The following is a 27,939-nucleotide window of genomic DNA, read 5'->3' as shown; positions in this document are numbered from 1 at the left end:
GTGATTTGGTAATTTTGGATTTTGTGATGCCTGATCACAGAGAGCATATTAAAGTTTAGATCCAAAGGGATTTTAATTATTGGTCAAGGCTGTCTTGGGAGTACAATAATTTAGAATATACTTGTAAAGCTCCATATTGCCATATGTTATTCCAATTAGGTGGAGAAAAATGCATAATATAAACCAACAAAATGCATAACATAAACCAACAAAAATAGTGTTCATATTCCATCTGTGAGTTGAGCTTTCAAAAGTGAGTGCTATATTAATATGAGTTATATTTTGTTATTTATCAAAAACCTTTTTAGATACCACCAGGTTTCAGAAAAGCAGCTAAACATTCTTACTCCAGTTCTAAAGATGGACATGGGGATGTTCTTCAATTAAGAAAAAGATCTGTGCATTTTCACATCTTAATTTTAGGTGGCTGGTCAAAAACTTTTGCTTACCAGAAGATAGCTGGGACCTAAAAATGTCACTGATCTTTAAAGTTGTAGATACTTAGCACAACTGAAAAATCAGGCACTGAATGGTTACCCAGCAAATGAAGCATTACAAAATAGTGGATGCCACTCAAAATGCATCCAATATAATCACCATAAAGCTGATTTAGAGTTTCAGCTTTGATGTCTTGCTCCTCTGGCTCTACACTGGATTCAGTGAATTTTAACTGCTTTAGTAAACTAAATCATCCATGAACTACAGGGTAACTTTTCTTTATAAATAAACCAATCTGAAGATAGTGCCTGGCAGCAACTGAGCTCTATTTGGGCCTCTCTAACCCAGTCAATTATGCTTGTGGAAGTTCAAGGCTTGACAGATACACCCAGGCCACATAAACCAAACAGGTTTCCCTGCACTATTGGAATGTGGCTCCTGAGGATGAAGGACAGTGCAGGTCAGGCTTATTCCAGCCTTCTCCCTTCAATCCTTCCTCATTTGTATACTTCTCTGTATTCTTATTTGTGCCAGCATGGTCATTAAAGTGTACTTCTCCAGTGAGCCAGCTGAAGGAGTCAATCTTGTTGCAAACTCTTCTTTAGTATTTAGGGTTAGTTTTCAGAGAAATGAGTGCCCTGACTCAATCCATTGATCAGCTACCTGAGTAACTGAGCTAGCACAAGGCAGCCTGTGGAAATGTGTGGCTATAACAACCTGAATTCCCTATGAAATTGCACCTTTTGTCTGGGCAGCAAGCTAGTGATTCCATCCCATAAAAATATTCTTGACATGGACAAAGAAGAAACATGTCAGTATATCATCAATTTAAACAGCTTAAGTAACTGGTCCCTACTATTGGAAATAATGTCTAACCTCTGTGTCCTATACCTCACACTGAAAAATGAAGACTGAACCAGAAGAACATCACAGAAAACATAAAATGTATAAAGAAAACATCCAGCTTTCACTGTTATATCTATTGTCTCATGAATCTAAACAGTCTATTAAATTGACTTCCATGTAAATATTGTATCACCTACTACCACCACATACACACTGGGATCCCACTATCAAAAAAATTCCAGTCACAAAAAATATGTAATTAGTTTCACAATAAAAACTGAGGAGAGTAAAAACCCAACCATATTTGTTCTGAATCAAATTTAATCTGAAATACTTTTAAAGCTGATTTACTCCGATAGCAAATGCAGGTCTACAAAATTAGTGCACACTGTCTTGAAAAAACAACCTTCAAGGAACTTTTAATTCTTTTTTTTACTCTCTGAAGTTAAGGGTGCTAGTTCATCAGTAGCAATTCTGAACCCTATTACAAAGTATCAGTAGGGAATCTGACCAGGATTAATAGTGGTACTCAGTCCTGGGATTAGATGGTGTCTTGTTTCATGGATTTTAGGCCATCTGTTCTTCCCTCCTACATTATACTCCTGCAGAACTATAAACGCACCTCCACCTCAGGGACTATAGAAAGGAATTAGAATTCTTCTGCTTTTCATTATCACAAGATTCAGTAACTCATTTCATTGTCAGGATAATCCCCTTTTACTCTTTCTTTTGCGCTTGCAGGATATGCCAAAATGACAAATAAAATCCCAGATGTTAGAGACCTGATGAGGTCTCCACCTTTCCTTGCGTGTTGGGTTTAAGCTACTTGGGACACGGTGTCAAATCTGACAGGACCCTGATGCCCACACCCAATATTCATTAAGGTTTGTTAGTGATTTGTATAGCTGTCTACAAGCTGCACTTCCACCTCAGTCCTCAGTGGCCATTTAAATATTTAGTTTGTCCTCTGGCTTTTACTGACAGAGAATTAATTTCCTATTGTTCAAGTGTTGGAAAGAGTTTATATTTCTTTCTAAAAGTAACAAACGCCTTCTGGGTGTTGTAAATGGCTTGTTACTGCTGCATATTATTTTAGGTAGTCATATCTAATTTAAAGTTTTATTTCCCCATGGGCTAACTTGCATATCTGCAGCATCCAAAGGCTATGACAACGCCTTAGCAGAGTTTCCTCAAGGGAGTTAGTTAACTCCAAATTGAAGTTTGGTCTTTGTGCTATACCAATTCATATCTGCATTTAATTTCTAAAAGTACTGTAAAGTATCTGAAGTATGTAATTATTTTCAGGTTTGGTAAAAATACTTGCAATTATCATAGGCTCAACTAGTGTTTATTTTTCCCCCCTTATTTATATGCTAAAGTAATCATCTCTACATATGGGACAAAGGGCTGGGGAATTCTGTGTATGATCTTTGGAATATTTTATGTCCGTAACACTCTCAGTTCAGACACTGAGCAGCAGGACTTCCCTCCCGTGTCCAGCCAGAGTAAAATAAGGCTCCACTGAGAGGCTTCAGGCTTCTTGCTGTCTTTCACTTTGGGGAAAGAATGGTCCTCAACTTCTCTTAATTTATCTGCTCTTTTGGCAGGTAGGTAGTGCTAATTTCAACTACAAACCTAAACTAACTGAAAGCCATATGTTTAGAATTGCATTCTATTTTCTAGTATTTCTTGCTAAAACTTACTTCAATTCTAATGCCCTGCGACAGTTAAGGAGTGAGTCACACACCTCAAGCACAGTACCAAGCGATCTCAGATCTGACTGGGTACATGGGACTCGAGCTCTAAGCATTTGTGGAAGATGCCACATACTTCAGAGGACAAAAAATCACTGAACGAGATCTAACAGCAGTTCTTGGACTTGGGGTTTTCATCAACAGTACAAATAAGCTGCCAAGCTAAGTGTTTGTTTTTCAAAAAAATGGGTACAAGTTTAACTTGTAACTCCAAGCCACAAAATATAAAATGACTCGTGATAATTGTTTTATTGAACATCACTACGATGAAGTCCTACCCTTAAGGGCATCAGGAAAACTGTAATGGTAACCTCTTTTAAAGTTATTTAAAATTATTATTTTTTTGAAAAGGGATTTTGTTTTATTATTTTTTTCTTTTTGTGCCAGTAGAGTGCAATATAGTCTACAATAGTATTATTTTACTGAAACCAAAACAGTGAGTATTTGAACATGAGTAGAGAGTGGAACATAAGTATTCTAACAGAAATAGTAACCATGTTGTTATAAGTAACTGTTGTACTAAAACCTGAAAAATGTCCAAAAGATGAAGTCCCTTGACACACTAAAGGTTTGGGGTTGTACAACAGCACAGCAGTATATATAGAAATTGAGGTGTTTTAGTTTTATCCAATTGCAGTGTGAGTGTTCAACACTTATAATTAATTTTGTTAGAAGTGAAATTATTCAACTACTTAGCCTTGCTGTTTTTCAGAAGCTAAAACTTTTTAGTTTCGTAAGAAATCAAGAAGAAAAATGAAACTAGAATGCCTTTAGTTTTCATTATTAAACTAGTAAAGTCTAGAGGGAAAACTGATAATTAAAACAAAAAAAGTTGGATAGTAGGCTTTCTTCTTAATTTCAGCTGAAAAGAAATGAAAGCAATACACAAGGTCATGCACTTTTATTTTCCCCCTATAAGGGAGGGAAAATGCCGACTATACATATTCTTGCGAGGTTTTTTTTTTTGCTCAATAATTCCTAGCAAATAGGATTCCTTACAAAACAACTTCATCTCCTGCATTAAAACTCATCTGGAAAAGGGGTCGTTTACACTGTTTATAAAACACTGCCACATAAAACGTGTAAAAAACCATATTTCACTAAAAATAGCTTGCGTAAGTAAGGGATTAGAGTAGTTTCTACTGCTATAATTGTTCCTTTGTAGTTTTTTCCATGATGTTTTTGAATAGTGTTTTTAACTATGTTTATTAAAGTCAGCACATCAAAAAGGATCAAAGACTAAGCTAGTGAGAACCAAAGAAACCCCAAGCGTATTGTGTTGTCTCACTGGGGAGTTATGCAGATTCAAGTAAACAAGTGCAAATTGTTGAGGTTTTAATGAAAATTTTCTACAATTATTGTATCTGAAGTCATTCTATATAATAACATCTGTACAGCAGATGGCCATACTGTACAAAAGGCAAGCAATGCTCCTTTTTCTTCCTCTGTTTTAACAGTACATCTGAGATGACTACTTTTGTCATTGTGCTTAGCTTGGTTCAGCAAATAATTCGTAAAATGCAGCTGCTGCAGATGGTCACAATAGTTATTCGACTGTAAAATCAAAGACACAGGGAAGTATTCATGTATTAGTTTCATTCTATTAAAAACCCTGACATTAACCCTGTTCAGCACAAAAGGTGTATCTAAAAAACCTTTTATAAAAAGAACGGTAGTGAAGAACTGAGATATTTAAATGTTCTTTCCTCTCAAGACACAGCTAAAAACTTTTAAAAATTGGGTTAGCTTGCATAACTTCTTTGTAATAATAAAACAAATCTAGTTAGCAACTGTGGTATTCTTCTAAAGGATTTTTAACATTAGATTATAATACCATTTCCCCCACACTGAGTATTTTATCTTCTCTCCTGAAGTTGTAATTTCCACCTTGGTTTCTATCAGCACTTTAAATTCAGATTCACAGCCATAAAAAAAAAAAATACAAGCAATTTCTTAAAAGATTTTTTGACAATTTCAATCAGTTTTGTGGAAGTGTATCTTCTGCTCTAATTAGAACTTAATTTATTGCACCATCACACCAGTATGCAAAACCTCATGCAGATGTACTTTTCTTTTTATAAAGCAGAGATAAAGCATTTTTAACTGGAAAAAAAAAATGTGAAAAGCATCTGTTGATGTCTACTAATTGTCTGGTTATGGAAGTTCTTTATATAGAATAACTAATGTCCATTTTCATTAGATTTGACATCAGTATTGCTCCACTTCACAACGCCTGCCAGACTATGACCATACTGAAGATTCATGTACGGCTTATACCGCGTAAAATAAAGATTGATTTCCTCAGACTGCCAGAAGAATTAAGAAACAGAACTTCATAGCTGAAAATGTTTCTGAGGCTTAACGTGCAGGGCTAGGTATGTCCTCCTTCTGGGAGGATGAAAACCCCCAGAGTATGTGAAATACAGTGTGAGTTTGCCAAATTGCTTTATAGAACAGTGAGGGAGCAGCCTGGCTTTGATGTATCGAAGCGTGATGTGGACACCATGGGACAGATAATGCACAAATGATAGAGGGGAACCCATGGAAGGGAAGAGGATTATGACACAGAAACAAAACTAAAACTATTTAAAGCACATTATAAAGGCTTTTACTCAGTTGCAGTGCCTTCTATGCTAGAGCTGTGATCCGAGTGGAAAAGCGTGGGAACACAGGCACTGCTCCTGCCTGCACTGCTGTTTATTAATGGATAAATCAAAAGTTTCTGGCCCCGGCACTTTCCGGGTTTTCATGTCCTATGAACCCTAAACTTTTCATTTTTAACTTTTAAAACAATAAAGAAAAACTGGAACTTGCGGGCCTGAGGAAAAATATTTCTGATGAAAAAGAAGTAAATCACCACCTCAGCTGGCCAACAACTTGTTCCTCTCAGCTAGAGACCGTTTTACCTTTCAAGCTACTCTTCCAACTACCCACATTTGGTTCATTCCACACCATGGAAATATACCGTCTTATTCATTTTATTGAAATGCTAATAAAACAATTTACAATGACACTCAAAATATCTCCATTTTAAATGAGTCTCCGGTATCTTGTATCTGAGACTTTAAGTTTCCTCGCAGTGCTTCAGTAATGAGGCCAGAGTGTCTGTTTTCACTGTGTGACTCTCAGGTGTGCAGAGGAAACATGTAAAAATTGAAAACTTCATAAATCTGGAGGAGAATAACAGCATGACCCAATATTTACATAGTAGCACCTGTCAGGGCTCTGAACAATTATTTTTACATTTTTTTAAAGACAGAAACAAAGGTCCTAAGAAAATCTAGTTACAGAGTGAAAACTTTCAAAATTTTGCCCTTTGAATTATGTGCTAAATTACTGGAATACCAGAGGAGCGGTTTTCATAACCACTATTTCAGCCAGAATTCCATCAATAAATTAGTTATTACAAGCTAGGGGATATTAACTACAGAATTAATCATTCTTGGGTGCTCCCTCACAGAAAGGAAAACTTGGATAATAGAGTCTATGAGGATTTGCTGTTTTCTGATGTAGATTTATAATGTTGGCTGGAGCAGTTCCCTGCAATGCCCCACACTTTGAAATGGTCACTAGACCACCACTTACACAAACCAGTAGCCCTTCCAACTTTAAAAAAAACCCCTTACCTGCAGTTTTATGTCCACTTTTAATATTCAGGCTCCCAATGAGGTTTGAGAAAGAGACTAACAAACAAGGTTTACTGGGGTGTGGGATGGTTTCCATCAAAACAACCATTTGAACGGTGTGAATGGAAATTTTCTGGAAGCAGGAAAGGGCTTGCCACAAGTTTTCCTGCGCTGAAGCCTTTTGCACAGTGCTGGTGTGGGCTGCAGGTAGAAAGTCCTTTGTACTGGGGTGTCTGGAAATCAAAGTGACGTCCTCATCTGGAATAATACCAGCTGATGAAGCAGCCTCCTTCCTGGGAACATCTTCATTTGTGGTTATGATTTTCTTCAAGAACTGGTTTATTTGGTCAAGTCTGGCAAAACTGAGATTTGCTTTCAAAGGTTTTGATATGTCCACATTTATGTCAGCTAAGGGGGAGAAATGGAGAAAGAAATGTGATAAGCTATAGTGCAATTATTCAAGCTGTGTGCAAATATAAGCATTGAGTGGAAATAGCTTTTCCATCATATTTCCACCATGTTTCATTACAAGGACTGAATCAAAACATAACAAAACAGTATTTTTAGCAATAAATCTGAATTAAAATGTCATTAAAAATACTATAAGCAACCATCAATATGTACAGTTTTAAAGGAAGAAACATGGTACAAAGTGGATTTTATCTTGTTTCTTCCCAGGGATCACCACAGCTATCTGAAAGACACACACTTTATTTGAGTGTGTAGGAGGGGAGATACATTAGTTCTTCTGTGTCAGAATAAAAATATACTTCACATTCTCTTGAGTTTTATATCCATAAAAACTATTTGACTAAACTCCAAAGCCAACAGTGAACATTTTCAACACATTTAAATGAGTGAATAACATGTGTATTGTTTCCTACACAGTTCATATGCAGCAGTCTTCAATGCATTTTCAAGACGAAATGTGAAATAAAAAGCAAATACAAAAACTGATGCATATTTAGATTTCTTCATTTTCCAGGGATATTGGAATAATGTATTGCTTTAAATTTTTTTAAAAGTCATTATCATTTTTAAAATGTTTTTCATCTCCTCACCAAAAAGGATTTTGGTGTTTCTCATATTACTTAAAGATTCACAGAATTTTTAGGAACCACAAGTAATATGAACAACATTGTTAATAGTGATATCTTGGTAGCTGAGATGTAGGAATTGCCAAAATTATTTCACAGATAGGAAGCGGGATTTTATGAAGGCTGAAACTTATTGCTGTGCTGCAGCATCAGTACGTAACAATTCCTTACAGAAATCCAGCTTTTAACTTAGTTTTTAGGATTTTTCATTTCAAATTCAGTTTTGACCAGTAATGAGGCAGCTATTCTGGTTAGGGGGAAAAGGGCTTTTCCTTTTGCTGTTTGACTGCCACTGCCCCAACCCCACGAACCAAAAGTGATTAAAATTCTGTGCATATATCTAAACTAAGATGAAATGTTCAAACAGCACTACTTAGTTTCAAGTTTCATTATAAACATATACAGGAAACACTGTCTGTTGAAGGTTTTACACAGATTAATGAATATTTCATAGAAACTAGTTTCAAGTTGTCCAGCATCACATTTTACCCTTAACACTGATACAAACTAATGAGCTCGATTCTCCCATTCTTTAGGTAAATTTTTACACCAATGCTAAAGGGCTGCAGGGGCAGAGTTTCAGAGCTGCTTTTAAGAACAGGTTTATACTGACTTCAGAGATTCACAGGCATATGGCAAAGTACTTTTCTGATCTCCTCCCCCAAAAATATCTGGCACATTTTCTATAAAGATAAGAGAAATTTAATAATGGCTGTGTAAGATCTGTCATAACTGAACTAAAAAAACCCAAAACAATACTAGAAAGATGTCTCCGCTATTCCACAAGCTACAGCTAACTGAACTTTAAGACTGAAAAGCAATTTTTAACTTAGAACTTTAATTACTGGTTTTCTGAAAATGCTTTCTCTTGCACTGAAAGCCTTCCATGCTAAACTAGGAACTGGCAAAACACTAGCTAATATGTGGGCCTAGCAGGAAGGCAAGTACCAAGTTAGAAACCTGGGCATTAGAAGAAAACAGGATTGGAGAGGGTTGTTAAACACTGGAATTGGCTGCCCAGGAAGGTGATGGAGTCACCATCCCTGGAAGTGTTCAAGAAGCAACTGGACAAGGCACTTAGTCAGTGTCTAGTTGACATGGCGTTGATCAAAGGTTGGACTCAATGATCTCAGAGGTCTTTTTCAACCTCAGTGATTCTGTGAAGATTTTCAGGCATCCAAAACCATACAAGACCAACTTGGAAGATGTTTCAAAATCACTGTGTACTGACATTTTAATTAAAATCATGGGAAGAAAAATGTCATAATACTTTGGAAAAACTCCCTACCCTCTTGGCACTTGGAATATCCCAAAATTTTTCTGCCTTCTATGTGGACATCACTAGGCCTCTCCTTCTTTTGAATAGAGAAAGGAGTTAGGAAGAAAGTAGAGACCATGTGACATTATGACATTAATTTATTTACAATAGTCAAATTGAGTGTTTTTAAAATGAAATGTTAAAAAACCCAAGAAGACAACTGCCTTATAAATTTAAATTTCTCCCTTAGTAATGTAGCAATAAAGAAGCAAAATAAATAGATGCTATTTATTGCTTTTGCTAAATAATTTAGTTTCTAAGTTAGTAAAGGGAGACTAACTTTCACATCTAATTGCTTTATCTAATACATATCTAATTGCCAGCACTTTCCTATGGTAATATAGCCCAGAAGGGAGAAAAATCCCAATAAACATTCCAGAAACTTCTTAGACACCCAAAAACTTCTTAGACCTAAGATGACTCAAGAGATGTCAAGGGTTGAATCAAAGCTTAACACATCCAAAAACTGAGTGTGAAGGATGGAAAAGGAGATGACCACAAAGGCAGAAGCTCCTTTCAGGGCTTCCTTTGGCCAGGGCAGAGAAGACACAGGGTGCTGGTGCAGCTCAGTGGTGGAACATACTTGGCACTTGGACCTGTGCTTTTATCACTGCTCTTGGCCACTCATCCAAGAAGGCAATAAAAAAAGGGCCACCAGGACACCAGAGAAATGCAAATGTCTCCCCTCTTTTCTGTTTGGAAACTGTGCATGTCACACAGAAAAACGCTGTCATGACTGATAACTTGACAAAGTTTTGTATAAAATTATTATTATCCAGTAAATCAGCCCTGACAGAATGTGGTGGCAGCCAAAAGCATAATTGCAGAAAATGTTACTTTGGAACCTTCACTGGAAATATTTTAACTATCTCCTAATGATACAGGTTATTTTTACAACTGGTTAAAGATTATGTAAAGAGATTCTTTGGTATTTTAAGTAAAACATTCAAAAAGAAAAGAAGAAACACAATTGAGCAATCTTTAGTCTTTGACCTCTTTTATACATTATCCTTAGCAATGTAAAAGAAACTTTGACATTCCTTCTAAGGAAAATATATTTAAGTGATGGACAGAACAATGAAAAGTGATGAAACATGAAGAGCTATTTATAGGAGTTGATTAAGATAGATATTCAGCTGCTTCACCAGACAGTCAAAATGCACTAAAAAGAGCTTTAAAATCTATGAGTCACACAGATTCAACTGGAATAAAAATTTTGGGGTGCAAAAGCCAAGTGTAACAGTTTTTTTGATTATTTTAAATGCCTTGGGAAGAACAGCACATAACACTGTATGTAGATTCCATACCCGTAGGAAAACACAGGCTTCCTGTAGCTCCACTAACTCTTTGAATTGCCCAAAATTACATCAGAATCAACACAGAGCAAAAGGCAGTTCAAAGTCATCTTTAACGCCTCAATTACATCAGCTTCTCCTTTGCCTATTAGTGACTGGCTACCAAAATTATAACCCAATGCATTCTTTAGATTTAAGATGTATTAGCAATAACTTATTTTGCCAGGTGTTATGTATTTCCACCAAAAAAGTGAAAAAAATTACTGTGCTTGCAAATCGAGTGCATCAAGTGAGTTATTTCTGATGGAACTACTTGGTATCAGAGCAATTTTTGATTACAGTACAGCATTTGAGTGTAGAGTTTGAATTGCTCTTTTTCTTCCTCAATTTCTTCACTACTTCTCTTTAGATTACCCAGTAAATCCACATATTTCAATTATTAGTTTCTAATTAGCCTTCACAACTTTCTGAACAGCAGCTAGGAAACAGAATGATGAACTAACTAGTGAGTTAAAAGGAGATTAGATAAATATAAATAAATTACACTTATTATATGCTCCCACCACACCAGGAGATGACTTAACAGTGGAGGAAAAAGAAACACTTTGGAATAGTGAAATCAGAGAGGGAATTCAGGTCCCAGAGGTGATTCTACGGAGTTTTATGTTAATGTACACCTTGTGGGGGACCAAAAATCAACTGGAATAGTTTCCTGAAAACCGTTTCCAGCTATTTTCTCATTTTAAAAGTTCCAACTTCACTTGACCCATTAGTCATCATATTACTTACATTTATTATGTATTTTGAAATCTATTACAAAAAACCCAATGGATTCAATATGGCCTGTTTGAACTAAATCATAACAACTATAAAAAGAAACCTATGAGCAGCATTCTGAAATTTCTGTCTGAAGCAATTTCTTTCTTTGTCATTTTATTACTTAGAGCTGCAGATAAAAAAAAATCAGGGTTATAAGTATTTTATTCTTGTTCTCCATAACATTCAAATTTTTATTAGGAAGATATAATTTTCATCTGTGAAGTTGGGATAATGATGTTACTCAAAAGGACTTTTTATTTGGAGGACTAAGGATGAATAAGCAACACAAAAATAACAAAAGCTCCTAGCATGGTTACTCCAGGTAAATTCCAGTTTACTGGAGCTGGAAGCTTCAGTGGACTTATTCTAATATATGCCATAAGTTAATGTACAAAATGTTACTACTTCTATGACTTAAAAACCACCATAGTCTTTTCTCAATCTTAGATACCAGAAAGTAAATGCCATGAAAATTAGTTATAAGCTGAATAAGGGCATGCTGAATCAATGGGCCAAGTCTGTGAGGTTCAACAGGGCGAAATGTGAGTCCTGAACTTGTGTTACAACAATCCCATACTGTGCTAAAGGCTGGGGGAAAGGTGTCTGGAGAGCAGACCCGTGGGTGCTGGTTGACCGGAGCTGAACATGAGCCAGTGTGCCCAGGTGGCCAAGAAGGCCAATGGCATCCTGGCTGTATCACCAACAGTGTGGCCAGCAGGACCAGAGCAGCAACTGTCCCCAGTACTGGGCACTGGTAAAGCCACATCTCAAGTGCTGCGGCCAGTTCTGGGCCCCTCACTAGGCAAAGGACATTGAGGGGCTGGAGAGTGTCCAGAGAACATCAATGAAGCTGGTAAAGGGTCTGGAGAGTAAATCTTATGAACAGCAGCTGAGGGAGCTGGAGTTGTTTAACCTGGAGAAAAGGAGGCTTAAAGGGGACCTTATAGGTCTCAACAACTTCCTGAAAGGAGACTGGAGCCAGGTGGGGAATGGCCTCTTCTACCAGGCAACCAGCGACAGGACAGGAGGAAATGGCCTCAAACTGTGCCAGTGGAAGTCCAGTTCAGGAAGAATTTTTCCACTGAAAGGGTGGTTGGTCAGGCATTGGAATGGGCTGCCCAGAGAGGTGGTAGAGTCACCATCCCTTGAAGTATTCAAGAAATGACTGGACATGGCACTTAGTGGCCATGGTACTGCTAGGTTAAAGGCTGAACTTGATGATCTTGGAGGTCTTTCCCAACCTTAATGATTCTGTAATTTATAAGACCCCAGTCTTTTCAAAGACCAAGAAATGTTGAAATGTGTGAGAGAAAAATATGCCATTTCCTAAGAATTGATACATTTTCCATAACCTTCATTCAGCAGTGAATCTTGTACTTCTCACAGCTGAAACAGAAGAGGCCAAGTCTTTCTCCTTGAGGCTGGACATGGATCTCACTCTCCCCTTCCCCAAGAAGGCTGCAAAATATTAAACTTCTTAATATACAGTACTTCTATAGAAAAAACCCTACTATTTATCCTAAACACTCAAGATGATTTAATTTCCTAGTCCTAAACAGGAGAGGAGCAGATGATGGCATGAAACAGTTTACCAACAGTGATATTCTTTCTCCCTTAGCCACCCATCCTGATGTAGGGACTTTACAGAGGAAATATGAGGAAGGTAAAGGTAATCTTGAGCCTTGAATCTGATTTGGAGTCAGGGTGGCCCTTCAGCAAATGGTAATGGCTGAATTGCAAAAATTAAATTTATAAAAATAGGAAAGAGACATGTAAAGACCAGTTGTACTGTTCTCAATTGTCTGGTCAAGCATCAAAAGAGACACAAATTAAGAGAAATTGAAAAGCAAGAAGAATAATAACTAATTGTTTTTATCCTCTAATTCATCATTCCCAATTTGGATCAAGGGAAAACGAGGAAGAAACTTGAGACAAAGCTTCAGAGGCCATCTGCAGTCCATCTTGCATTCTGCTTCTGTGAGACAGATGCCAGTTAGTCTAGAAGAGACTGGTGGTCACTGCTCAGTATTCCTACCCGCTGCTGTCTGTGCTGCAGCCTCACAGAAGCAGCTCTCCAAGGCCAATATGGCAAACTAGAGCCTTCAGGGAGTTAATCGCCCTGAGCAGTGCTGGGTGCTCCCCAGCAGGAATAACAACTTGTTCCATGCCCTAGTGTGGTCATGGAACTGACATTGCTTGAAGGTGACACTTAGACATTAACAGCTCCAGCTCTGAGATCTCAGACAAAGCTCAGAGTGATGCAATTGTATTAATTTTTTAAAACTGTCACAAGTAAACCAAGATAAATTGCTGTAGGTCAAGAAGCCCAAAGATGCCATTAATAAACAATGGAGGGTTACTGCCATTCAGTAGATGATGACTGAAATTAAGCAACTGTGCAGCTATCAAATACAGCTCAGTACAATCAGAAGTGTGCCAAGGGCTGGGAGCTGAGGCCAAAAATTATAATGGGGGCATCGGGAGGCACTATCATGAAAGGAAAACCCAGGCTAAGGGAAACATTAACTCTCATAAGAGAGAGTCAGGGAAGATGAAGCACAATACAGTGAGACGAAATAAATTGTTCCAGGTCATGGAGCACGTTTGTGGAAAAGAAAAGAACCCATAAATACTCTCTATTTTCTGCTTAGCTGCTGAATAATACATCTATATTAAGAAGCACATGGGAAGAAAAAAAAAAAAAAGAAAATGGAGCAAATGTCTGAAATAAGCGTTAAAAGAGTCCCAACACACTGAAAAAGATTATAAGAAAATATTTTTCAAATTATCCATGTGGCTCCAGTGTGCAGTTTTCATATTCTGTACTTGAACAAATAAGAAATGAAATTTAAAATAAGTGTTGTAGACACTGTTTTTAGAAAGTTACTTTGATGATTTTCCTCATTCTTACACTGATATTACAGACAATAGATGTGTCAAGTCCAAAGCAATACCTACAGCCTGGTACACCTGTTTGGAATATTTCTCTTTGCCCTCTTAATCAAATAAATATAATTTCATGGCTACAGTGTCAGTGCTTTAAAAACTTGTTTGTAAAAGAGCAAAGGGAAAAAAACCCCTACTAGAAAGCTCAAAAGTTTTGCAAATGACCCAGAGTTAATTAGAAAAGTCTGCACCCTGGCTAGTTCCCCTTCTCACGTGTCAGCTCTCATTAAATCAAAAAATTCTCCTTTCAAAGTTAACAAACACCATGGTTAACAAAACTGTTAAACTGGGATCAAGTGGGCACATTCCTAGGTTTATATATGATGTCATGCTAAGCAGCCCACAGCTGAACTTGCAAGTAGTATGAATGATTTTTCAATATATTAAGTATCTGATCTAATGCTAATTTTCTCTCTATAGGCTAACTGTGCTGGGAACAGGTGGCCCTGCTTTCAATTACGGAGGGCTAACATGCCAGTGTGAGGCCTGGATTAGTTCACCTTCTCACAGGGAATTTGCCTCGGTTGGGAATGGATTTATTATGGCTTCACACATGGAACGGAGCTCATGTCAGCTGAGGGCAGTGATACATCATATGATTCAAATTAACCTGCTGTGGACTGTTCCTCAGGGCTGATATTGTGTATTAAAATGACGACATTTTTAAAACAGCTTGAAAGAAACCAGGATTGCTGAAGTGCAATGGTTCCAATTTGTTCCAACTAATCTATCACCTGCTGGAGATATTATTCTAGAGGGTTTCTGGTAGCTGCTATTTTCCAGGTTTCTCCAAACCACTGACCTTGGTAATGGATACAATTGTTGCCTCTGCAAACAGTGGGGAAAAAAAGGCTGGAGAGAGTGCCATGGTGCAGTTCTGATTATTGTTTTTTATACCTAAGCCAAGATCCCCTGCTGTGCCCCTCGTGGTCCCCAGATCATGTGTGGAGGGACTGGCATGAAGGAGAAACCCACTAGCTCCCCAGTTCTCACTTTATCTTTCAGTGGGACACAACATTTCTTAGTTTATTTGGATAAGGTCTTCTGCAGAAATTATTTATAAAGGTGAAATATCAAGGACCTCCATTACTTCACATCTAACCCAATGCCTTCCCAAGAAACTACTGCAGAAATAGGACTTCAGTATAACACATCCATAATTTGCGTGTATAAGTATTTAAAGGCAAATTTTATGAAGCTATACTTCATAAACAGGTTCTTGCATCATTTGCATCCAGAAAGACTACATCAAAGACAGCTTTTATAGGTAAGAAAGGTGATTAAAAAAATCCAGGTGGACTAAAAGGTAAAGATGGTAATTTTTCAAAACCTATTAAAACAAGATGGTCGTATTTGTTCCTCACATAATGAATTATATCTAATGCTGAAGCAATAAATAGTTCACTTTAATGTATTAGACAAAAGCTGGATGTACAATCCAGTAACAGGCTGAATATAAAAGATAGAAGGTCATGTAAAGTGATGAAATGGAATTTAAAAAATTTTACATAATTAGTTTCTGTAGAAAGAGAATGAATAGTCCTCTAATACATTTTGGGGTTAAAGTTGAGGTCTGTTCCCACAGGTCTGATGATGAATGCTTATTTCTCCTAGGATCCTATTACCTTAAATCTGGAAGAAATATAGTTTTTCTTTAGTTGCCAAAAATGTACAAAATAATCAACTCATGTGGCAAGAAGTGCATTAATGTATCCTGTTATTCTCATTTAATTAGTGGTTTCCAAGTTTAGCTACTTGCTGCAGTTTTTTGATCTCCGAGCTAATACAGACTGACAACCTGGTTTCCTGTGTGGTGAAACCATACGGGCTTTCTGTGGAACACCATCTACTTATCTACTTCAGCTGACAAACTATTTGCAAGGAGTACTGGTTTTATCTAACACAGCAAACACTGGGAACCACTTGCAGGTTTTTTTCTGTTAGCTGCTCGATAGTATTTTGCATTATAAAATATAGGCATGTTTGAGTCTCGTACTTGAAATTTAACCTCAGCACACCAACAATGTATTTTGAAAGAGAAATGGCATTACAACTAAACCACTGAGCTCTGAACACTCAAAATTGACACAGAAAACTGTATAGTTATCCCAACTGCTCCATATTTTTGTCTGCACAGACACAGCTTTCAAAAATGTGCTGACTTTTTAGAACAGTTGATCATCTGTAACCAACAGGCAGCACCTACCAGCATATTCAATGCATTTCAGCAATTCACTTACTACAGTTATAAACCTCATATACATGAATGACCATGAAGCACACACTATGTGTTTAGAAAATAGGTCACTTAGCAGCAGCATTCTTTGCCAGATATTCACCAAAAAAGAATAGCCTTCAAGGCCTGCAACATAACTCTACTCCAGCGGTGCCTTTATTTATTTAATTTATTAGCTAAGCTGTCTCCCATCGGTGCCTTTATTTATTCAAATGATTAGCTAAGCTGTCTCCCATCACACATACTGTTTGTTGACCTTGCAAGAGCTCCTGGGAGTTTTGCTGAAGTTCTTGTCCTCAAAGAACAACTGCCAGCTGAGCTAGGATCTGGTGGTGTAACACTTTCTCCAGGCCTGCCGACGGCCAAGCTACCTCACCCTGGAAGAAGCTGTGGTTAAGGGACTTCTTGTCCCACAGGGCAGTTAGTAACTCATTTTCCAGTAGCCTGCTGAGGAGCTGTCAGGCTCTTGTAACTCTCTGCATGTGCTGTTCTGACGCAATCACATGCAGAATGAGCCTTCCATTACTCATCCAATGAAACTTCCATCCCCCAAGGAAGGCTTCTTGGTAAAGGTTAGTTTATTTGAAGAGGATCTCATAGTGGTAACAGCTGAGGTTAGAAAAATCTTCAAGGGATGGTGGAGCTGTTTTGTTATACTACACTGGCAAACACTTCATTAAAATTCAGAGAAATTACCATTGAGTCATGTGCAATGATAGTTCCAATTAGCAGCAAAAAGATGATGAAAAAAAGCCTTTTGGCTAAGAATAGATCCTGGAAGAAATCTCTGAAGTTTTAAATGGTTTGTAAGAATAAATAGATTAAAGATTATGATGCATTAATTAATGGTTTTTCAGTTCAGTATTCAGCAAAACACTATGGAGGGTAGAGATTTAACACTAATGCAAGATACAACTGAACTGGTGAAATTGGCGTGAGCACTTACACTATTTGTGAATCTATACTTTGCAAGCTGGTGCCAACTTCCATGTTTGCTACTTTTACTAGGAATCTGTCCTACTGACTCTCAGGCGTGTCAGAAATGAAATATAAAAGCTGTACCCAGAAAATACAGTGAGAACCTTGAGAGAAGTGGAATGCACAAATGAAGGGTCTGGGAATATGGAAATCTGACAAACGTGGGGACAGAGGACATTTAGGAACTGGTAGCAGAAGGATAAAAGAAAACCATTCTGGCAGCAGTGATCAACAGGTCCCTGATAGAAGGTATCTTAACCTCTCCTGTGCTGTTCCTGATTAGAATGAAAAGCCATCATTACTATCAACTAACCATTTCTTTTTTCTCAAATGGCAGCAGAACATGCAGTAGGGCCTGAAGATTCAAAGGCCTATTAATGTACCCAAATATGGATCAATATAACTAAAGTCTTCCCTGAAATTATGTCTTTAGATAGCTGGAAAACAAAAAAAAAGGGCAGTAATGAGGTTGTTCACATACTTTATTGTTTCCTTGAAACCTCGGCCTCTGTGCAAAAATTTTTTCAAGCTACTTAACCACAGTATTTATAGTGAGGGTCAAATATGTGTGTTTCATTCACTGGTTACTCACTTTGATGCCTTGGGCTTTGATATTCAGAAGTGATTTCTGCTTCACCCAAAGACAATATGAGCTGTGTTTCCAACATCAAATTCTACATTTTCAAGTACTTTGGAAAACTAAATGGTTTGTTTTAAATTGATATGTTAATAAAATTAAAAAATATTTAATGCCCCTGTGCCTCAGTTGTCTTCTGTGGAATGTCAAGGGCATAGTATTCCATCATCCATGTGAAGGTTGTGCAGGTAAATTAGAATTTCTGTAGTGCTCAGATGCTACAGCTGTAAGGCATGCAAAGGAAATTCTGCTGCAGATCCAGGATTAGATAGAGTGCTGTAAGACTGTATGAACAGGTAACTGAATGAACAGGAAAATCCTGTACTCAAGAGCTCCTCACTAAATGGCTGATAACAGCTGTGCTGTGTGAAGTAAGGATATTCAGGATAAAAAATTAGGTTAAATAATTCAACAGACTATAACAAAAATGCATATGAAAAAATAGTTATGATGTATTTTCTAACTTTCACTATAACCTCAATTACTTTTCACTGTTATGTAGCTATAAATACATACTTCACAAAATAGAGAATGCAATTGGCAAGAATTTCTGATGCTCTAGGAGTGGAATTTCAAGTCACATTATGTTATGCAAATGCTAACAAACCTCTACACTACACCACTTACATTAATCAAAGAAACACAATATCGCTAATTTTTAAATTTTACAATACCAGCATTTAGGGTGATTGGAATTTCCAGAGCCAGGTATCCAGATTTCAAAGAACCCAAGAGAAGATGGCTTAGAAAAATCTTCAGAAACATTATAAAAGTCATCTTTTCTAAACACAACTGCAATAACATTTCAGTTTTCTAGGACTAGAGGTAGGTAGTCTTCATTCTGCTGGAAATTCAACAAATTCAGCCTTTCTAAAGTTACTGTGGGAAGAAAATTAATAATTAAACCCTAAACCAATGACTGATCCAGGACTGCCCATTCCCCAGTTTTCACTTTAATTCAGAGTAATTGCCAGAGGAAAATTTCACATTTGTGAGCAAGGAATAAAATACATTTCTGATTATCTGATATCACTGAGTCATAGAATAATTAGGATTGAAAGGGACCTCAGTGCTGATCTCCTTCAAACTCCCCTGCCATGGGAAGGGACACCTTCCACTAGATCAGGTTGCTCAGGGCACCACCCTGCGTCCATGTGTGCATATCTACAGATTACATCAGAAAAGAAAGATTAAAGTGCAGCACTTACCTGGTCCATTAAGGAAGTCTTTAATTTGCACAGTGATAAGAGGAGGTGGAATACCACTTTTAGCATCTACCTCTCCTGCTACTGTCTGCAACCAAATCTTGCAATAATCCAGAGCTTCTGGTAGGGTCTTCCCAGGATCTACAGATGATAATCATCATAGACATTAATTATATTCCAGGAATATGATATAATACAAAATGCTAAACACAAAATTGACCAGACAAAATTAAAGAATTTTGAATGCAACATGGTAAACATTATACCTAATATAACTGGTTTACATAGCATTTGCACTTACAGACAGATGCATGTGTGGAATAATGCATGCACTCATGAGTAAGAGGACAAAGCCCGAATTACAAAAGATTTAGAAAACATACAAAAATACCAAGTAAAATATGAGTAAAATACATCAATAAAACAAGACCGCTGTAAATAGCACACAAATTCAGCTTTGATTAATGATTAAGTAATGACACTTAAGGACTCCTTACAAGAGAATCTGTGCTCAAAACCTGCTACTAGATTGTATTGTCATTGCTCAGTAGAGAAAATAATAATGGAAAGGTAAATTATAAAGGCAAAAAAACCAGAATGCTATCAGAACTCAGGAACAGAGCATGACAACAGTGCAGTTGTACCATTCCCTCTGCAGCTTCACTCAATAGCTAACCAGTAGCTATTCTTGGGTACCACCTTGAATGGTGCTCCTTTGATCAGTGTGTAATACTACAAAAGTACATTAAAAATTAATCCATCCAAGGGCTATTCTGGTCTTCATTTTCCATGTATCACACATAGCAAAAACAGTTGGGTAAAAAGGCTTTTTAATCTTTAGGGACTCATGACCTTCATTATGAGCATTCTCAATTCTGGCATTATGGTCTTAAATTATAAATAATCAGTCATTGTTTATTATCAAGTCTGCTATGTTAATCATTGAATATCTGTCTCATCCTCAACTTAAGGAGATTTTCTTGAAGCTTTTCTCCTTTTCAGTCAATTAAAAACTGCTATAATTGCATTGAGTTTTACTGAATTAATTCCTTTCAGGAACAGGATTTACATACTCACTGTTACAGTCAACATATGGTATTGTGGTATCACAGTCATATGTGGACTGGGTATATAAAGCCAGCTTTGGAATTTGTGTTTCTTGACCTTATCATGTGATTCATATAAAACTTGGCACATATGAACCCTTATGTGATTTCAAAGAACCTACTGAAACCAATTGATCATGACTTTAGATCTATATGGAAAAGATCAAAAGTTAGCACATTCTTTTGTTTTTATTTGATCAATTTTCAGGCAATGACTTTACAGCAGTATTTGTACTGTATGGCATATACATTACAGCCTTTTCTTCCCTCTATTCCTGCTACACATTTATAAAGTCAGCTCTCAACAGTTATTTAAGAGCTGTCACTGCATACAACGGATTTGTATATTTTCCATGAGAATTTCTACATTTTTACAATTCATGACTCTTTTCTTTTAATTACAAAAACCAGATATTCTAATATCTGGTGGCACACTCCCTTTTATACAGCAACTATTTTAGGGAACATTACCTTTTCTATAGTAACTGTTTTAGGGAATATCTTGTTGCATCTGGCATTTTTCTAGTATACTGAAAATTCTACTACTATGACTAGTACTGCTGCTGTTACTCAACATCATTGTCATCATCCTCTTTGACACCAAGGTACACATTTTTTCCAAAACACAGATTTATAGCTGTTCTGAACAAGGATCTCTGAGTTGGATCTATAAAATTATATCTTATTTTGCACTGGTAGACCTCATAAACAGCTAACATTTTAACGTTTTTCAGAATATATAAAGTGTAAAGCGTTGTAAAAATGACTGAATATTGCTCAATGTACATCACTGAATTGATTAAATTCATCTCTAAATTACTGCTTCTCTGTAAGTATCAATATAAACATTCAGGTGTACCAATACAGGACAAAACACTGCAATCTGCCATTATTTTGTCTCATTTCTGGAAGATATCATCACATTCTGTATATAGCAACCTATATCTTCTACCAGCTTTTCAGAAAATCCATTAAATTTAGCTGAACACCTCTTTTGTAAAATATACTTACAGGTAGTCTTATTACCTTAAGATGTGTTTACGTTATTAAATACCCAATAATTATTTCAAAGTTGTAGCTCTTTCAAGCAGAAAACATCTCTGATGAAAAGAACTTACACAGCAGAAAATCCCTGTGTGACATATTTCATTAACTACACAAACTGTCCTCAGGCTACTGGGAACTGCAGCACTTAAGCACAGAACTAAAAAATAAAGCAACCATGGGACTCTCAGGAGATTTTTTTGCTCTATTACGTCTCCAAGGAGTGCAACACTGTCATCACCTAAGGCACTGCAGGACTGGAATATGTGAATAATAAGGACTCCAAAATTTACATATTAGGAACACAACATGAAGAAACCTCAACACACAAGTCCAACAAAATACATTACTTTTAACCCAGCACTGGTCCTACTGAGTTCAAGCATTTCTAGGTTCAAGTGAAACTGACCTAATTTTGGAAGCAGGAGTACTGCATTGACAATTCTGCACCAGAGTTATTCATATCCAAGGGCCATGCAAAGAGCCAGCCTGAGTGCTTCCAAGCCCATGGCACAGAGTTAATTTGGAACCTGGGTAACAGACTTGGCTGTCCAACCAAATAGTCTAGTTTTAAGTTTTTATGTAATGATATGAAAGCTAAAATCCAGGTTTCAAAATTGACTATGCTTGTGTATATCAAAAACTTGAGGGGAGTTCCAAATAAAATGTATGAGGGTAAGACAAATATTTATCTCAAGGGTCAAACAAAAAAAGATGTGTATCCCTATTAAAATATCTTCTAAGGTAGAAAACAGCACATGCATTTTCATAGGATCAAGAATCAGAACAGGAATAAAGCAGTACCAGTCAATCAATCCCTATGCCAAGAGCACAGGAAACAGAGAAGCAACTGAAGAAAAAAAAAAAGAATTTTAGAATGAGAAGTGAGGAATTCATGATGAGAAGAGCTATTAGAAAAAGAACTCTTGTCTCTCAAGGAAATGATGGAGGCATTCAGAATGTTTAAAAATATACTTGACAGAACACTATAAAATATACAATTGGGAACAATTATGCATCAGCAGGGAACTGGTTTTGAATAATGTATTATAATAGGTCATTTCCATTTCCATTTTCTATGATTCTCCCAAAAATCAACACTTAAATTTGCAGTTATTTGTACAAAGAAAATGCTGGAGAAAACCCAGGGGATGCATATATAAGTAAAAGGAGAGGCTAGAATTACTCCACAGCAAGCCAAGATAGAGAAAAGAAAGGACTGAGAAGCGAGGAGCAGTGAAGATGGCCAGAAATTTTATCCTCTACACCATGAGAAAAATTTGTCTGCGGCAGCAAAAGAAAAATGGTGAGACAGCTATCACATATCAACAAAACTTTAAATTACAAGACTGTAATTTAAAATCTGTAAGATTGAGAAGGTGAAACCTTCAACAGATTCATCTTTACCTTCCTCCTCCCCTCTAAAATAAAAATTAAAAGAAAAAAATCTCTGGCTATTTTTAAATTCACCCAAACATCCAAAGCCACTCTTAGCCTTGCTGAGATCTGGACCTCAGCTCCAAACTTCACTTTATGCAATATCTTCCTAAACTTGATTTGAATTTGCAAGCTTTTGATTTCACTGCTATCCCCTTGGTCTTCTGTTAACAGAAGACAGCAAACCCCAAACTTCTGAAGAGAACAGGGAGTCAGGGGAAAGGAAACCAGGAAGGCAGGAGAAATTCTGCATCTTGGAGATTTTCATTCTCCAAAATGTATCTTTGTTCCTCTTCGTAGCTGACAGCCAGGCCAGCTAAGGGAGCACAGGGGCCATCTGGGAGGCTTTAATGGGGGGGAGCTCGGGGAGCAGAGCCCCATGAGCCCCGGGCAGGGGACAAGGCCACCGAGCGTGCGTGCGAGCGGGACGGCGGCGTGGCCTGCTCGGCTGGAACGCTCCCCAGCCCAACCAGCACTGCAATGTGCTTTTATTTCAATGGATGAATCATAGTTTGGTCTGCAGTCAATTTTAAAAGCCAGTATGATGCTGCAATCATCTCTGCATTTGAAACTCTGAAGTGGAACGTTTGGTCTTGTTTTCAAAACGGTTTCCACTGGAATTTAAAGAACACAAGTGGAAAAACATTTCTGCTAGCGTACTCACAAGTGCTGTGTCAGAAATGAGCACTTACAGTAACCTGAGGAATGCACATTCCCAGGCCAATTTGGCTTTATGGGTGGGGGCTGCACTGCTCCCCCCTCATCCATGACTGCAGATGTACAATAAATATACCCAGAGGGGAACAGGTGACACTCCAGCAGAGCTCCCTCAATGCCACGCTAGGAAACAGCCTTAAATCCTCTGTGTGCCATGTAGGAAGCACAGGCTGACAGAGGCAGGGAATCAGGCTGCCCGCCAGAGCCAGCCTCTGCTGCTTTCATGCAAAAGCCTGGAAAAGGTTTTCCATTAGATCAGAGGTTACATGTGGTCTGAGCTACTGCATCTGCTCTTCATGGACCCCCTGCCATCAAAGGCGTGGGTGTCAAATAAAATAAAATAAAATAAAATAAAAATCAAGAATAATTCTGGATGGCCTCACAATGACTGTTTTTTGCAAATGAGTGGTTGGCGGAAGTTGAAGAAATTCCATGCATAACACATATTTACTGAGAAATTTCTCCCCCTTGAAACAACCAAGCACCACAATCTCCTCTTTGAAAGTAAACAAATAAACAAATAGAAAAAAGATTTTTCAAGAATGCCCAGAGCACAGTGGTCAGGAAATGAGGCAATTTCATATCTGGATTACATTACCTGAAACAAAGCAAATAAAGATTTAAAAAAAATATTTATAAAAGCAGTTTATGAGATTACATTAAAAACAATTGCACCCACTTTATTTAAGTAAAAATGGCCAAAACTCTGCTAGCAAAAAACTAACAGTTAGCAGATGCCTTTTTGTTAAATATAGGATGAGCATTTAAAAAAAAAAGAGTCATTTTACAGTATCTTTCAGTCTTTTTTTTACTGAATCTCACAAGTAAACTCAAGGAGCAACTAGTCTTTTTAGTGCCACTTATTAAGGAGCTAAAATTTATTCCATTAATTTATTTACTTTAAGTTACTCTACCTTGCAGTAGCATAACTGCAAAAAAGCTGCACAATTACAAAACACAAATGAAGCAGTTTAGCACAACCATAATAAAAGTGAGTTAACATTTCAACAACCTAATAAGTCTCCTCCTACAAATGGACTTTCCAGGGGAAGTGGTTGTAGAGAAGACTGAGGAAGCACAACCATTGGGTCTTTAGCTCCCAGGCAGGCAAATACTCCCACATACAGAGACTGGTCTGATGGAAATGTGCTGCTACTGACTGAGAGTTAATAGACTAAAAATGCTGGACTTTTAAATGGCCTATTTCTTCCTATTTAATTCTCAGGTTCTTATTTCTTTCGTGCTTCAGAAATTAGGCTAGAAATAGATGACACAGTTAGTGTTGGAAGAGCCAAGTTCTTTGGATAAAATTTGGTGTTTCAGCCACTGTACAACGCTCTGTCTCACAAAGGGAGTGATAGTTTAATGTGCAAGATTGTGAATTTTATGCTCTATTCAAAACTAATAACAAAACCCTTGTCCCAAATAAAATACATATGGCTTCATAACAGTATAAAATCTTCATTTCTACATAATGTTCAAAGCAGTAAACCATCATGAAGCAGTAACCCTTAATTCTGTCACCAGCCCGGGACTAACTATTATTCTCTTTTACACAAAGGTTCATAAAATAGACTGTCATCAAATTACCTATTAGAAGCATTTCTAAAGTCTAGAAAATCTTTGTTGACTTACAGCTAAACAACATATTTCTTAGAAGTACACTATTGGGAGGTGAGGGATGAAAAGCACAATTAGATCCAGACTGTATCACCAGATTTTCTTTATCCTGAGGTTTTTTTGAGGAACTTATGTCAATCAAAAAAAAAGACCTTCCTAATTTCTCAACAGAATTCTGCATTTGCTTCTGCTTTGCAAAAATTTGAGGCTTGTTTCAGAACTGTGAATTTTTTCTTTTATAAAAGCTATAAGAAATTGCACAATATTTCACAAGACCTAAATCTATGTCTGTTGAACAAACAGTATTCAAATCTTCAGAATTTCACACAAAAATGGATAGAAACAATTTTTAAAACATTCCTAGAATACTCTTATGTAGTGTATATGCTGTAGAATGCATAGAATACATAGATTGATTTTAAATGATGGAGATTTTATTTGCATGTTTTGAATGTAATGTAAGTATTTCATATGTAGCTCAGCTATGTAAGTTTAACCATAGGAAACATCCCCACAGGTTTACCAAAACGCTTTATCACAATGTAATTTTACTTTTGCTCAGACAAGTCTCAATTTTTGGGCTGTGATCAATATTTGCAACGTTCTAGGCCTGAAGTTTTGAGCTGCTGCTGTGCTGTGCTATCTCCATCACAGGATGGGAAGCACACAATATTTTCACTAGGTTTATGATTTGGTTGGTAGGGTTTTTTTTTTTTGTTTTCAAGGGGGAAAATGCTCCCTCAGTTCTTATAATCCAGTCAAAATATATCTTTTAAATTTATCTTATGTTCTCTTCCCCATTCTATGTTAGATAATAGAGTTAGTTGCTTGCATATGTATACACACAAGAGCAGTCTTCTAGAGAGGCTAACTGGAAATACAGCTTAGCAACATTCACTGTAATTTAAACATCATTTATGCCTTTTTCCCATTCTCCAGTCCTTGATACACAGAGAAATATAGGAATATAGTGCATGTGTATTGCACAGAAGGATAGAAATTAACTTGGTTCTTTCTAAATAATCTTTATATTGTTCTTCATATGGACAATACATCTTTTTCAGAAAAAACTGTCACCAAATAATCACAATGCCAAGAAAAATTGGTGGGATCAATGAAATCAACCACAGCAGCACAAAAAATGCCACAAAGAGCTCCTTATTCTGTAATATATGATATGCAATATATACAGTGTGTGTAATATGTACACACATAGACACACACACAGACACATATATAACACATACAGTGATGGCAATTTTCCCCCAATACATGTTAGAAATGAAAAATAGAAATTTCCAAAACTAACACGTTACTACAGCGGTATGACAACGTTAATCCTAAATGATGTGATTAACAGCACAGCAGGTCTTCCTAAACAAGAGTCAATAAAAACTTTATACTACCTCCTTTGCTGAGTGAATTAGTGTGTAACTGGAAGTGTGCATTAATTTTATTATTAATACATTTAGGATGGTATTTTTAGGTACTAGCACTATCGCAAGCACCTCTCAAACTCTTTTGAGAAGAGGGCTACTGCATGGGCAGCAAGCACAGAATTCTGTGTGATACACAAGGAAGGTACTTATTTACTGCCCACAAAGGCAGCAGCATTCTGCCTTCACATAATGTCTGAGTCCTGTCTCCACACTTCTTTACATTTGCCTGACATGGAAACTTAAAGCCAAAGAAAAGGGTAAGACCCATGTATGGCTAATCTTTACTCTCTCAATGAGCAACCCATGGTGACTGAGGAGCTCTCAGGCTGTATGTTCCTACTATATTTATTATTTAGACTTCTTGCCATGCTTCTGGGCTTTCTGATGCACTCTCAATTTATAAGAGGATTTTATTACAGCTTGTGTTTTGTAGAATTGCTGCCATAGACATGAAGATGGTAAAAGGCTTCAGGAGGTAATTGTAGAAGCAGAATGGACAGAACCTTGCCCAGTTCATTGGTGGTGGCAGCTTGTACCAAGGACATGCTTGAATGCCTCAGACACGAGAAATGAAGGAGTCCTATTGCATCTTTCCAAAGCACTAACTTCAGAAGATGTGATCTCAGACCTACTCCAAGCTTCCTTCAGGCTTTGCTTCATGAATTTGCTTCACATTAATTGCTGCAATGACATTTTACATAGTACATAAGAAATACACATGAGAATCTGGTGTAAATCAAATTCATGACACAAATGTGCTTCATTCAAGGCAGGATAGAACAGGAACAGCAGAGAAAGATAAAACCAGAAGGATTAATAAAATGTAGCAGAGAACAAATCTCCCTGTTTTAAGTATCTTTTCTTCCACTGCCTTATCTTTCTCACTGCTTAATACCTCTTAAAAGTTCCACTACAGTTCAGATTTCTGAGAACTGACTGCATTTTTAGTCTTTTGTATAAGCACATTATTTTAACGCTAATTTTCAAAAGATATAATATTATTCAGCAAAGATTTGGTAAAGCTGCATAGAAAAGTATACTACTTTTCACAACTACTGTGCTGGGAATACTATCAAGGAAAAACTAGCAATACCTGCAGCTCTCAGTCAGGAAACAATTTGAAACCCCATATCATTCTGGCTATATGTTCATCTGCATACTCATTTACATTTTTCGGGGTAACACTCCATAATGATATATCTCATGAAATCATTATACTCTGTACTGACTGTTAGACAAATTATTTGCAATAATTTCATTTCTCTCTTCAGCAGTACAGATAAGGCAGAATAAGAATAGTTCAGAATATTTTCTACTGAAGCGCTATTTTGACATCTCTCATTATAAAATCTGCATGTGGAATTAAAAAAAATTGCATTTT

General features: G+C 37.0%; 1 protein-coding gene across 7 annotated transcripts in view; it reads right to left on the bottom strand.

The window, feature by feature from the left end:
* VPS13B (vacuolar protein sorting 13 homolog B) overlaps positions 1 to 27,939 on the bottom strand; it is a 431,824-nt gene that overhangs the window by 88,234 nt on the left and 315,651 nt on the right. For all 7 annotated transcript variants that reach the window (XR_009488944.1, XM_059864515.1, XM_059864541.1 and 4 more), the window contains exons 35-36: positions 19,199 to 19,336; positions 6,665 to 7,072 (exon numbers count right to left, since the gene is read on the bottom strand). Coding sequence is in view for 6 of the 7 variants with exons in the window: in XM_059864515.1 (XP_059720498.1) it covers positions 6,665 to 7,072; positions 19,199 to 19,336 (546 nt within the window). In the remaining variant the exon portion in view is untranslated. The remainder of the gene's footprint in view (positions 1 to 6,664; positions 7,073 to 19,198; positions 19,337 to 27,939) is intronic.

The sequence above is a fragment of the Haemorhous mexicanus genome, chromosome 1, assembly GCF_027477595.1.
Source record: "Haemorhous mexicanus isolate bHaeMex1 chromosome 1, bHaeMex1.pri, whole genome shotgun sequence".
NCBI lineage: Eukaryota > Metazoa > Chordata > Aves > Passeriformes > Fringillidae > Haemorhous > Haemorhous mexicanus.
The sequence above is the reverse complement of the archived record's forward strand: the minus strand, read 5'-3'. Positions and strand labels throughout refer to the sequence as shown.